Source organism: Notolepis coatsorum (assembly GCF_963971535.1).
Source record: "Notolepis coatsorum genome assembly, chromosome: 8".
Taxonomy (NCBI): Eukaryota; Metazoa; Chordata; class Actinopteri; order Aulopiformes; family Paralepididae; genus Notolepis; species Notolepis coatsorum.
Window position 1 is genome coordinate 44416811 of NC_140172.1, and position 13668 is coordinate 44430478.

General features: G+C 45.0%; 1 protein-coding gene across 2 annotated transcripts in view; it reads left to right on the forward strand.

Moving 5' to 3' along the window:
• Positions 1–13506, forward strand: part of LOC311233746 (von Willebrand factor A domain-containing protein 7-like) — a 40489-nt gene extending 26983 nt beyond the window's left edge. For both annotated transcript variants that reach the window (XM_084320752.1, XM_084320753.1), the window contains exons 11-16: positions 6108–6240; positions 6447–6593; positions 6849–6941; positions 8459–8712; positions 8889–9182; positions 9908–13506. In XM_084320752.1, coding sequence (XP_084176878.1) covers positions 6108–6240; positions 6447–6593; positions 6849–6941; positions 8459–8712; positions 8889–9182; positions 9908–10291 — 1305 coding nt within the window. In that variant the 3' untranslated portion in view covers positions 10292–13506. The remainder of the gene's footprint in view (positions 1–6107; positions 6241–6446; positions 6594–6848; positions 6942–8458; positions 8713–8888; positions 9183–9907) is intronic.
• Positions 13507–13668: the final 162 nt, after the last annotated feature.

Sequence of the window (13668 nt, forward strand, 5' to 3'; positions counted from 1 at the left end):
GCTGATCATGTTGCAAATCGGTCAACTCCGTACCGCCCGTCAGTATCCCGGACATGAATCTCGCCAGCTGCAAGATGTTAGAAGTGGCAGCCAGAGATTGAGTCGCGGAGATAAATGACTGGTCACTCCAGTAAGCCAACCGCCTCGCCGATTTCCCTTGGGGAACCGGCTTCCGTAACGGCTCCCACACCACCTCAGGACAAAGGAGAGCTGCCATCGGCCTATCAAGCCGAGGCACCCCCTCCTTCATGCCATCTACCAAACCCACCACCCTCGTGACTCGCACGTAGGCGGGGGTGAGGCCCATGATGTGGGAGACCACCTGTCCCTGACGGACGTAGGCCTCCATCGAGGGGAAAAATGGACAGACAACGCCCATCTCTCTCACAGGACGGCGTTGCCATAGATGACCTATGAGATCATCAGGAACAGGAACAGGCAGTGGCTGCGCCAGCGGCACGCATACTGCATACTTTCCCCCACCGAGCTCGCGTCCCTCACATCGAGCGTAGCAGAACACTAAGTTCCTACGCTCCGCCCCGACAACTTGACAATGACAGACCCTACATACGTGTCTGAAAAAAACTCACGGAAGCCGTCGTCCAATAGAAACGTGCCTAGTGACGTATTCTATGATGGGGGGAAACCCATGACTCAACCGCCCGTGATAGGTGCGGAGTCAGGGAAACCCTTCCCCCCCCGTGCCAAGCTGCCTAACAGCTTGGCCGGACTGAATGAAAAGAGAGTAAAAAAAAAAAAACCCGACCAATCAGAAGAGGGAAGGAGGGGTTTATTCGGTACCCCCTCGCAAGCCCAACCCTCGAATACAACAACAATAGCCATATGATACCTTAAGTAGCCAGTATGCTAATGAACAGCGCAAACCTAATTCAATGCGCGCTAGCCACAGACAAGTCTGTGAACAGGGTTTATAACAAGGCCAAAGTTATATAATTGTGAACCCGACACCCGTGTTTATGTTGCAAGACACAGAAAATCTGATAGAGAGAGAGAGCGGCCTGAAACACGGTACCTTTACACACACGAGCATTACTGCAGACCAACACAACAGTGTTGCGGCTCAATATCACTGTTTAAGCAACAGAGCACACAACTAACCTCTACCTTTATGTATAGACCTAACCTTCAGGTCGAGGCAGAAAAAACCTTTTTCAACCGAGTGTAAGCTGCAGGCCTTGCTTAAGCTCTAACATGAAATGTAGCGACCAACAAGACTTAAAGTCTAGCCCTTCTATCAAACCCACACGGAACGCTCCTCCTGCATCTCCCTGCAGGTTGAGGTCATCAGCTGCAGCGCCGACCCGAAAAGCCCAGCATCGGAGAGGGGTGCCGTCAGAAGTGGAGTCCTCTTCCTTTCCGGCACACGCGCCTGCTCCAGCCAAAGGTGGCGCTGGACTAGAGTGGCCAGGGCACATACTTTCCCAGCGGCGATGGCCTGCGGCTGGATCAGATGCAGGATGGCTCCTGCCGACTGGGCGAGCTGATCATGTTGCAAATCGGTCAACTCCGTACCGCCCGTCAGTATCCCGGACATGAATCTCGCCAGCTGCAAGATGTTAGAAGTGGCAGCCAGAGATTGAGTCGCGGAGATAAATGACTGGTCACTCCAGTAAGCCAACCGCCTCGCCGATTTCCCTTGGGGAACCGGCTTCCGTAACGGCTCCCACACCACCTCAGGACAAAGGAGAGCTGCCATCGGCCTATCAAGCCGAGGCACCCCCTCCTTCATGCCATCTACCAAACCCACCACCCTCGTGACTCGCACGTAGGCGGGGGTGAGGCCCATGATGTGGGAGACCACCTGTCCCTGACGGACGTAGGCCTCCATCGAGGGGAAAAATGGACAGACAACGCCCATCTCTCTCACAGGACGGCGTTGCCATAGATGACCTATGAGATCATCAGGAACAGGAACAGGCAGTGGCTGCGCCAGCGGCACGCATACTGCATACTTTCCCCCACCGAGCTCGCGTCCCTCACATGCAGCAGACTACTGGTTACAGAGCCACATTCTGATGTGGCTGATAGCAGGGCATCCCGCCGCCGAGTCGGAGGTTCTAACCCAACATCCGCGTACGAGGGACCCCAAGGAGACCTATCACCCCCCTCCAGTGTTACCTGGATGGGCGGCGGACATGTCTCCACCGGGGCGTCAAATAAGAACCCGTCTGCCTCTACCATGTAGTCCTCTGTTTCCATCGGCCATGGAGAATCAGACGCATCCTCATCCGGCTCCAGCAACTCACCAAAACCAGGCCGTTCGCGTCTACAAGCCACCATCTTACGACGGGAGCGAGCCGACGCAAAAAGTTTGCGTCTCAAATCCTCCGCCACCAGAGGAGCCGGCCGCCCAACAGCGGACGACTCTCCGGCGGCAAAGGAACCAGAGCCGGAACCAGGCCATCGCACAGGAGACGGCGCTGGTGCACCAGCTCCTTGGAGAGGCAAACTACCTATCGGACGCCTACCGGGCGCGGCTGCCGACCATGAAAGAGGCCTCAACCCCGCTCCAAGACGCACGACAGAGGAGGCAATGGAGAACCGCTGAAGGGTAACGTTGCTAGCGCGACCCTCTGAGGTAAACATTATGACTTAGCTTTTTTCTTTTTAAAGTTATGAGAGAAAGAAAAAAGCAAGAAAAAATTTAAACAATTGTAGTACTCACTGGGTCTTGATGTTCTGATGTAATCAGAACCTAATTAATCTGCTCTGCGTTGTGTATAAATCTTTTAACCCTGTGGTACTTATAACAAAACCAGGACATGGTTTTACCCGGCGTCAAGCAGAGAAACGGCGGTTTGAAGAAAAGATTTCCGAGCAGATTTGATCAGAAAGAATCCGGGTTTTTATTGGGATTCAAAAGCAAGTTACAAATCAACGATTTGAAGATTTAGTGCAATGAATTCTGCTAGAAAAAGTCACTAAGCCGAAGTTTAGCAGAATTCAGTCTAAATGTCCAATATCTAAACAACTATAAGCATCTCTCGTTCTCGGCTCTTGTCTTCTTTGATGGTAATCTCTCGTCTCAATGCGTCGACGCGGTCCTCCGGCCAGTGGGAGAAAAGGATGTGTAGAATGGGTGTTCCTCGCTCCGTTTATTCATGGGGTTGTTTTTCTCTCTCAGAACCTCGTAATTTAAAGACTAGTCTCCACCCACCAAACGTTACGTCATGAGGGCGGGTCTTTCTGAGAGTCAGAGAGCTTTCTATTGGATAGCCAGTGGTCGTGACCGTTTGTAGTCTACCTCCACGTCTGATTCGCTGATACTAGATGAAAATAGATGCCTGTCTCTTTGAATAGCCCTGGGCCGGAAACGCCTTTTAAGGCTATCTCTGCGGGGGGTAATGTTCTCCCCCCGATAACAAAGGGTTACTTTTAACAGCTGCCTATGGCAGCGTCTATTGGGGGATCAACTGTAAACCAGCTGCATCCTGGCCGTTTCTGTTGTGAGGAGTAATAAACCTGTGTTTTAGGGTCTGGTGCCGACTTCCATTGTCTCAGCCAGCCCCCAAACATCAAGATAGCTTTTGATCTATTGTAACTAAGGTTTGGCTTGGGGAGTTTGAGACAGAAGTCTGGCTTGTCATTGTTTATGATCAACACGCCACTATTGTATCTAAGTCTCGGCTTGAGGAAGTCTATTGTAAGAATGTATTCAGCCTATTGTGCTTAACTCAGCCTCTATACCTCCACCTTCCCCCTCTCCAGGCGTCAGGTGACGGTCGCTGTGAGCCAGAATGTATGATGCATGCTTTACCACCTCTGCCAGGTTGTCCTTCTGCTCCAGCGTACAGTTATTAAACAGTTTGCTTATGAAAAACTACTACAGTTTCCCCGGTTTGGGGATTCTTTATCCCCAATATTCTTGTTAGTATTTTCTCAATCAAACTGTTACAAATACCTTAACCTTTTAACTGTTTAGCCAAATCACCTAAGAACCAAATATTTCCAGAATCCTTCTAGCTCATATTTGTTAGTATCAATTGCTTTCAACACCCGCGTTAGCTCCCTCACACAATTAACGACTATTAGTCAGTTGACGTTTACACAGTTCTAAATTCACTCACGCCGTTTAACAATTTCCAATTATTTGAAGATTTACACAATGTATCAGTTATTCCAAGTTCACTTCCGTCTAGGTCCGTCCCTTTATACAAAAAGGGCATCGGACCAATTACCAGGTTTATCTCTATACTTATGTGTATTTAACCAAACATGTCTGTTTTGTGCGGCTATCTCTGAAAGAAAAGATTATTACATTGCATCAACATTAAACATTTCTAAAAAAGGAGAGAGCTCGCTAATCAAAAATCAAAAAATATATACACGCTCTCTCCATGGCCTATCATTTAGCTTTCCCTCCCTTTACCTATGTGTACCTTTGAGGCTTCTTAATGACTCGTTGTGGTCGAGTTTCTCTTTCCGGGCTTGTGCTAAGCACGGGTCCCTCCGATCCTTCTGGTACACCCTCCAAATCCACAGAGGAGAAATTATTATGTTCCAATTCATAATCTTCTCCTCTGTCTGGCTCCTGTAGGAATCCCTCATCCTCTACCGGTGGCCAATCGTGGTGCCCTCTGTCTGGCTCCCCATAATCATTTGCATCTTCTCCTTCGTTTAACGGTTGCGCCGCCCCGGTTTCATCGTCCGCCGCTTCGCCTTCGTTTAGCAGTTGCGCCGCCCCGGTTTCATCGTCAAGGGCCCGTGGGTCAGATTCCCATTCTTGGCCATTATCTATTGATTTTATACAATGTGACAGATGGAACCACATCGGTGATCCTTTAACCTGTAAAGCCCTTGCGGTGGCTCGGACGACTTCGTATGGCCCTTCCCGTCTTGCGCCAAACCGTTTACGCCTAAACACTTTAACATAAACGTAGTCACCCGGTATGATTTGAGGTGTAGTCGGCTTCTTCACCTCCTCCCCGGTTTCATGCTCCTGTCTACTGGAGACATGATCCAGAATATTTTTGTGGATCTTGCTTATGAAAAACTACTACACACGTAACTCAACTTTCTTCAGCTTAAACAACCTCGTCAAGTGATGCATACAACAGGCACTTCCTTGTGGTGAAAGTGAAGAAGGAGGCGAGTAGGTGACCACACACCTGCTTATGAAGGTAGCGGATAGGGGTGTGGCCAGACGAATGTTGGTATGTAAAGGTACATTGTGGATTTTTATTCAGTGCATGTGCACGAAGTGAGGTTAGTGCAGATGACGCTGAGCGGCAGCCAGTATGATATAGAACTTAGAATACGACTGAAGCTCATCAAAATAAAAATACCAGTGTGGGAGTGCAAGAAAGATGAAACAGCAGACGGTAGTCGAGTTCTTTCCTTTACTTTCCCAACATATATTTACATACATTCATGGAGTCCAGAGACGTTAACGTTAGTCGTAGTAGAAGTGACAGCAGCCAGTTGACATATGTACACAATAATCCACCCCCATTTCCCAGAATCCAGAGTCTTAAAGGATCCCTCACTCCGCTCCTAAAGTCCAGTAAATGTCTGCACCATTGTGTGTGATAAGTGAGTCACCACACCAGTATGGTAATTCCATCCATTTTCTCTGCATATTGTTAGTGCTCATAAATCAGCCACACAAACGCCAGCCTGTTGTGGGAGTCTATGCTCCTCCCAGAAATATTATACATATCTAGGTATTTCCGAGCTGGTCCCTTGCACTCTTTGGAACACACTGGGGACTTCCGACATCCGACTTTGAATGGAAGGTGGTTCCATAACCTCATGATTATCACTGGACTCACTTTCTGGCATAGGGGGCGACAGTGGCTCAGGAGGTAGAGCAGTCGTCTGGTAATCCGGAGGTTCCCAGTTTGATTCCCGCTCCTCCCGGGCAGCATGTCGAAGTGTCCTTGAGCAAGACACTTAACCCCTAATTGCTCCCGATGAGCAGGTTGGCACCTTGCATGGTTGCCTCCGCCGACGGTGTGTGAATGTGTGAGTGAATGAGTCAAATGTGAGGACCAAATTGTAAAGCGCTTTGGAGAAAAGCGCTATATAAATCCATCGATTTACAGAATTATTTTTTTAATATCCCACAACCCTTCTATTTCTCCCAGGTGAACATTCTGCAGGTGGCCAGAAGCCCAGGGAAGGCAGAAAGTTTCTCCTTCTCAGTAGACGAGTCGGTGACAAAACTTGTGGTTTACATCACCGGACGTTCTCTAAACTTCACTCTCATCAGTCCCTCAGGTAGCCTACCCTACAGTATGACGCTGCTTTAGCACATCATTAACGTTAATCCATTTTTAAGAGTTGATTTGCAGAAGTTTATTTGAGCATTAGAGTCTATTAGAATGAAATCCATTCAACGTTGTCGGTGAAAAACCTTAATCCAACACCTTAGTTTGATGCAATCTGCACAATTATGTATCTGTGTTTTGTCACACTGTTTACAGGCGCTTCTCAGAGCAGTCGTGACGAGACCGGATCACTGGGCACCATCCTGTCTGTGGGGAACTTCTGGAACGTGCGGTTGAATAAACAAGAGGGATTGTGGGAAGTCAGAATGGTGTCAACAGAGCCCTACACTCTGAAGGTCATAGGTGAGAAGAACGATTGCCCTGGCTTTTCCTGTCAGGATTCATGACGTCTGAAATGACATACAGTTCGGCATTTCTTTCAGTTGAAGAAATATAGTTGAGTGATGTGTAATAATGTCTGCTTCTTATTCATGTAGTCATACAGTTTATCCTCTAAGAATCAGAGGACTTACAACACTAAGATCTTAACAACTAAGATCATATGGACAGTGCATGTTGAGTTCCTGGTTGAATATGTTATTTTTTTTTCATTTCTAGGTCAGAGTGCCATTGACTTCCTGTTTGACTTTGTGGAGTTGTCTCAGGGCCCTAATGAAGGACTGCATATTCTAGAGACCCGTCCTAGAGCTGGTAAAACAACCGTTACTTGATGATGTCATACGAATAACAATACAAAAAAGACTTTACTTAAAGGTGCGATAGATAACATGGACATGTAGCGTAATCATAAAAAAAGAAAAATGATAATAACAATAAAACATCCACAAAGCTTTTCGAAATATGCAGGATAAAAGAATAAAATATTGATAATTGATTAATGAATTTATCATTAAAAAATGTGTGGGTCTAAAATGAATATTGTTGTTTATGTTGCAGGCATGTATCCCCTCCTACGTATAATTTCCCCATGTGGAATGCACCTGATTGGACATGCTGGTGCTCTAGTGCAACATCTAGTGGCTGAATGTTATCTATAGCACCTTTAAAGATTCAGTACAATGAAAAGCGTGTTTTTTAACAGAAGGTATGTTGATGTAAAATTACCCAAAATGTTGTTTGTTTGTTGTTGTGAACATGATGAGTAAAGCTCTTTGTGTATAGTATAGTACAGTATAGTGGCTAGTGAACACGCCCCCTCAGCCTACTGAGAGTTGACTGTGCTCAGAGAGAGGCACTACTGTCCTACTATATGGTCTAACGCCTCTAGGTTTGATCTGAACAAACTCCAGTTAGCTCAGAACAGGGCGGCACGCCTCGCTCTGCGCTGCTCTGTGAGGAGTAGTGTTGGAGTGATGCGCTGATCTGGATGACAGTGGAACAGAGGATGGCATGTAGCCTGGTAACTTTTTTGTTTAATATCTGTAATACTGGGAAACCAGAGGGTTTGCACTCACAAGTGTACCCAACTAATATGAGACATGGATATAGCACAAGGCAAGCATTAGATTCATGCTTTAATTTACCTCTACCAAAAACAAATGCTCTGAAAAAGACGGTAATGTATAGAGCAGTTGCTTATTGGAATAAAATACCCAGAAATATAACTATGGTAAGGAACAAATTTATGTTTAAAAAAAAGTTAAAAATTGCGCTCATGAATAATGATTAACATTTTGGTCATTGACTTATTATGGAAATTATTATGGAAATATAAAGGTGATCGGTGACTTGAGAAAAGTTATGCTATAATATGAGTTAAAATCATATATATGATTTTGATCTGTTTTGTTCTTATGGACTGAATATGTAATTTGTATTTTATGGTTGAGAATTGTGATATCTAACTTATGAATATTGAGTGAGCTTTTATTCACTGTTTTGTTCGTTGTGATGTTTTCTTGTGAGTACTTCAATGTTTGTGGTTTAATATTTTTATTTTACTTTTTTTGTGTGTGTTTGTATTTTTTATGTTTGGACCCCAGGAAGAGTAGTCTCACTTTGGTGTAGACTAATGGGGATCCACAATAAAACAATAAAACTAAAACACTTATAACAAAACAAATGATACTCATGACATTACCATTCCACAATAAGCAATTTACGACTGAATTAAAACACCATTGTACTGGATCTTTAACAATACGGTTAATATATGAATAAGCTTGACACGCTCATGGATTTTTACAATTTTTATTTCTTTTGTCGAGGTGTTAAGGGCAGCTTGCTGATAACCCTCACAGGTTCCGATTCGGCAGCGGTGACAGAGGTGGCCCTGGTGGAGGCGCCGGGGGCAGGGGAGCTCATTGGCAGTGTGACGCCACAGGGGGGCGGTGACTTCTTAATTGATTTTGAAAGCATTCCATCGGTGGCGTTTGTGGTGCGTGTGATGGGGCAGGACGGCAGCAGGGCCTTCCAGAGACAGTCCCACACAAACCTCAGAGCCTCTAACCTGACTATTATTGTAAGTACTAGCCACCCCCTGGTCCATGAGAGGAATTACTCTTAATTTATTTGCTTCAAAATCACAATGATGGCTAATCAGAAAAATACGGTTGGATGTCCACATTTAACATTTCTAATGTTACTGTGTTTGAATTAGAATTATGGTCAAGGAACACCTTTACCCCCTCCCTACAGGCTGATTCAGACAGTATCCTCGTACCAGGAACACCATTGTCAGTCCCTTTCACCGTGATGGCTGACCATACGGGGGGTAACTTCACCATCCGAGCCATCAACGACCGCAGTTTTGACTCCTCCTTCCCTACCAACTTGCTCCTGGAGAGGGGAGGCAGTGCCAATGGCACATTGACCCTTGTGGTGCCTCTTAACACCCTGTCCGGCAGTGATGTCACTCTTACCATTGAGGCAGAGGCACCAGGAGGGACAGATACCAACTATGTCGTGCTGCGCCTCTCCATTCTTAACACGGTAACATTTCCATTTTTCTAATAAACTGTAACTTCCTTTAGTGTGTAGGGGCAGAGGGTAGACGGTCATCTGAGGTCATCTGAACGCTCCCCGTCCCATTCCGGCTCCTACTGACAGTTCATGTTGGAAGTGTCCTTAAGCAAGACACTTAACCCCTAACTGCTCCTGACGAGCATGGCTGCCTTCGCCGTCGGTGTGTGTGTATGTGTGAGTGGTTGGAAGCCTATATAAATACAGTCTATTTACCTTTTGCGATAACCCAAAGGAGCCAAAGGGCTTTCACTGTGGCTAGCAGTTGCTCATTAAGAAAATAGTTCAGACATAGTCATGTATCTGCTTAGAAAATTACAATGTCTCATTTTCATTTTACACTGTTATTTCTACACGTGGTAAATACACAACATGTAAATAATATGGTTTTAGAGTTGTTGAAAAGTGTATTTCTTTACATTTGACGGAGCTAGACTGGCCCGTATCCACTTCCAGTCATTGTGCTAAGCAGCTAGCTAGCAGTCTGCGGGTCTCTCTCCCTGTACTGCACTCCAATAGATGAGAAGGGTATCGATGTTCTTGTCTGACTCTGGGGAAGGCGGCAAATATGTTGCTGTGTTCTTTTGAATGGCAATAAAACAATATGAAAGCAGGCGAATCATCATCATACTCATTGGATGATACACAGATACAGGACTGTGACTGTATCCTCTCTCTCTCCCATTTCCTCCCAGGTGACAGACTTCAATCAACCTGTGTGTCAGCTGCTCAGCCGTCAGGCTAACTGCTCTGGTGACTGCAGCTTTTCCATGTGGGAGCTGTTTATCAACGTAACAGACGGGATCGATGGGACGGGCGTTGACCGTGTTAGCCTCAGACAGGGCAATGGAACCTTGAACACCAGTATGTCATTTGGCATCATCAATGTAACCCTGGCGTCCTACGTGGCGTCCTGCTGTGCACCTGATGTAGAGCTGTTGGTTGTTGATAAGGTGGGTAATGTGGGCTCCTGTGTCTATAGTGCTCTATCGACAGCTACCAAAGCCACCATGTCCTCCTGCCTTTGCCTCAGCATGGCAATATCACTTATATTGAAATTGGGCCTCCTTACCAACTGACTGGTTCATCAATTCCATGTCGAAGCTGTGAATAATTACAAATGATTATTACTATTGTAGGGGCTTACTATTTGATTGTTTTTGTGTTAAAGGCCAACTTGCAGGTTAAACCATACTCTTCAATGATGGGTAGTTAGTTTACATCATTGGTATCTATTTTCATTATTAATTTTTTTCCATTTGACGCCGGAAATTCCACTCAGAAAGGGTTAAAAAGGTCCACGCACGAATAACATGTATGGAGCAAATCAAAAAGCTTATCAGACGCTATCAGTGCCGTGACGTCACTACCGGTAACTTATGCCTTATGCCCGTCCAGGTCATAGTACCGCTGGCTATATGGCTCTGGCTAACGTTACCCCGCTAACGTTAGCATTATGTCTACTGTCGTGAACCATTTTAAATCGGGGCATCATGTAAAAGAGTTTGGGGAACGAGTAAAATGTGCAGGTCCTCTTCTCAGACCTGTGGGGCAAAGCACTGCACACGCATCATGCCGGCTAGCAAGCTACACGTCACGGCATGTTGATACGATAGCAGCCCCTCGGATAGCACTCGGTGCATCAGTCACGAAACAGGCTACCACGATAGCTATTAGCTAACTAACGTTAACGTTACAAGCTCAAACACCTTATAACTACTACTAACTGTCGTGTCCATAAGTTCCCTGGCAGAATACTTCGTTTGTGAGGACAAAGGTATACAAAGAGGAGAGAACCATTTTAAATCGGGGCATGTTAGGAGTTTCGAGAATGCTGGCTACCAAGCTAGCTAACTTAGCTACTAACGTTATATACACAATATGTACAACGACACAATGATTTACATTATTACAAATATGGTAACGTAGTTGTGGCTTTTACAAATAGTGGTTAGCTTTAGAGATAAATGGCTATGATCACAGAGCACTAGTGTTAGGTGAAACAGATACTAGATCCTCTGCTAGTAGTAGCAAGAAGGCTCTGCTTCCTGCCACTACCTGCCTGTGATTCTCAGCCCCTCGCTGCCCTGTACCGGGTGTGACGTCATCATTAAGATGACACACGCACGTTATGAACCATGGATTAAAATATCCACGTGCGTGGTGGTTGTGGTTGGGTCGACAAAATGTTTGATAAAAACGCTAAAACTGGGTCAATTTCGATAATATTTTTTCCCCTCTTCATGAAAGTCACCGTTGGCCTAGTCACATTGTTTATTGAACAAAAATACAACATGCAAATGGGCCTTTAAGTATAGTTTGTTAAGTTCATCACTGGGTGGCAGCGCGGAGCGCGTGGGTTTTGGATAAAGGCACAGGTGTAGGCTATTGCAATCAAGGTATGGTGACGGAAAAGTCTCATGGTTTTTACCACATGCACCACGCTCGTTTCACTATCATAATGTCAGTTAATATAATCTATTGTTTTTATCAGAAACCATGTATTTATTTATGTTAATTACTTCAATTAAATGGGGACTTCACCCAACGGCAAGTGGGTGAACGACTGGACATTACTTTTATCTTTAATGGCGCGTCAAAGGCGAGGATTTCCCGCACCCAGCCGAGCGCCTACCAGGACATCAGGATAGTCGCTACAACTATTATTACTATTACTTCCTAAAGTATGTATTAATGACACACTACTTATACTGTACAATCAACTAGATATAAAGAAGCATACATTTGGCTATATATCATATTCAATGGGCGGAGTGACAAATGTGCATACAGCACACAGGCACGCGGGAAGTCAGTCAGACTTGGGGGTGCGGTCGGAGTCGGAGATAAATAATAATAATAACGTCATATTAAATGCATGCGCGAAGCGGATCATTCGTGATTTTCCATTCATTTGAAAGATCAATATTTTACACTACAACAGACAAACTTGAACACCAACATGTGGACAGTTCACACACGAAATGCAGCAGTTTTTTCTCTAATCAGAAGATGATTTATTGTCGATTTAGACGCAAGCGGCAACAACTAGCGTTTGGACTTTCGTTTTCGCACACCGCACAGGATCTGTGTGTGTGTGTGTGTGTGTGTGTGTGTGTGTGTGTGTGTGTGTCACTGTCACAACAACAATCGCCGCAGGAGCGATAATAAACACACATTACCTATTCCGAAGACGGTAGAACACCGAAGGTGGTCTTGCGTTCAGGAGTGGTGGAAATAAACTCCTTCATGACAACATGAATGTCCAGTGAGTCCAGAATATACTGATGCATATGTAGCAAGACCGGGTTATTATTATTAAAGAAATCAGATATTCGTTTTTGAGACATTTCTTTTCTGAGACACAAGTAAACACACTCTCCACTTCAGTCAGTCCTCCCTCTGCAATTCGTTCCCGCATACAACATCGCCGACAGATATATTCCTTTACTGCGGATTTCCAGTTCCGCGTTGACGCTTCCAGGCCGCGTCTATTCGAATCCCAACTGGTTCATGCGTCGGCTACACGCTGCTTTAATAACACTGCATTATCGAGACAGCGCCCCTATGACGATCTGGCAATGAATTCCAAGAGTAGGGTAAATCTGCAGTGCCGCTCAATGGAATAAAAGCCAAAACAACCTTGCAGTTGCAGTTACACTCCCCGCCAGCAGTTTACACTACCCGCCGCACCCCCACTTCCCGCGTCACTGACAGCACATATTTACTACAGATCTGGGACCTGTAGAATTAGTTGAAGCTCTCTACTGGCCAGAAATCAGATAAGCAGGTGACCACCAAGCTAATTTCAGTATTATTTCTTAAGTGTAACATGTCTCACCAGGAATACATGCTCTGCTAACATTTACCTTGAGGAAATGACTGTTGCTTTGCTGCAAGTATTTATTTATACACCAATCTGGGAAACACTATTACAAAAAAAACAAAAAAACAGTATGGAGGAAGCAAAGGTTAAAAAAAAAATTATAGTTTTTATTGATGTCTCATGTATAATCCTTTACAGAACACACATCTCTTTTAATTTTTTTTGGTTTTCACATTTTGGTAAACGTTTTTTTTCCTCCTTTTGTGCTTTATCACTATTTACATGTTTGAAAAGACTGGCAGAGACTCAGAAATGTTGTCTTGTTTTGCCTTTTTTGTTTTTGTTTTTTTTACTCCTTTGCATTGTTTGTCTTTTGCTGTTAAACATCTGAAATGAGGCACGATATTCACTCCACAGAAGTCTGGATTACTGCTGTACATGCTTCACAATAAAAAACATTTGAAAGAGATTCAGGGACTTTTCTTTCCAGGGGGTTGGTTAGTGATACACATAAGGGGGCGGGGTGAGTTTATTTGTTGAGGCATATGTGTTAATGAAAGTGTGTGTGTGCGTGTGTGTGTGTGTGTGTGTGTGTGTGTGTGTGTGTGTGTGTGTGTGTGTGTGTGTGTG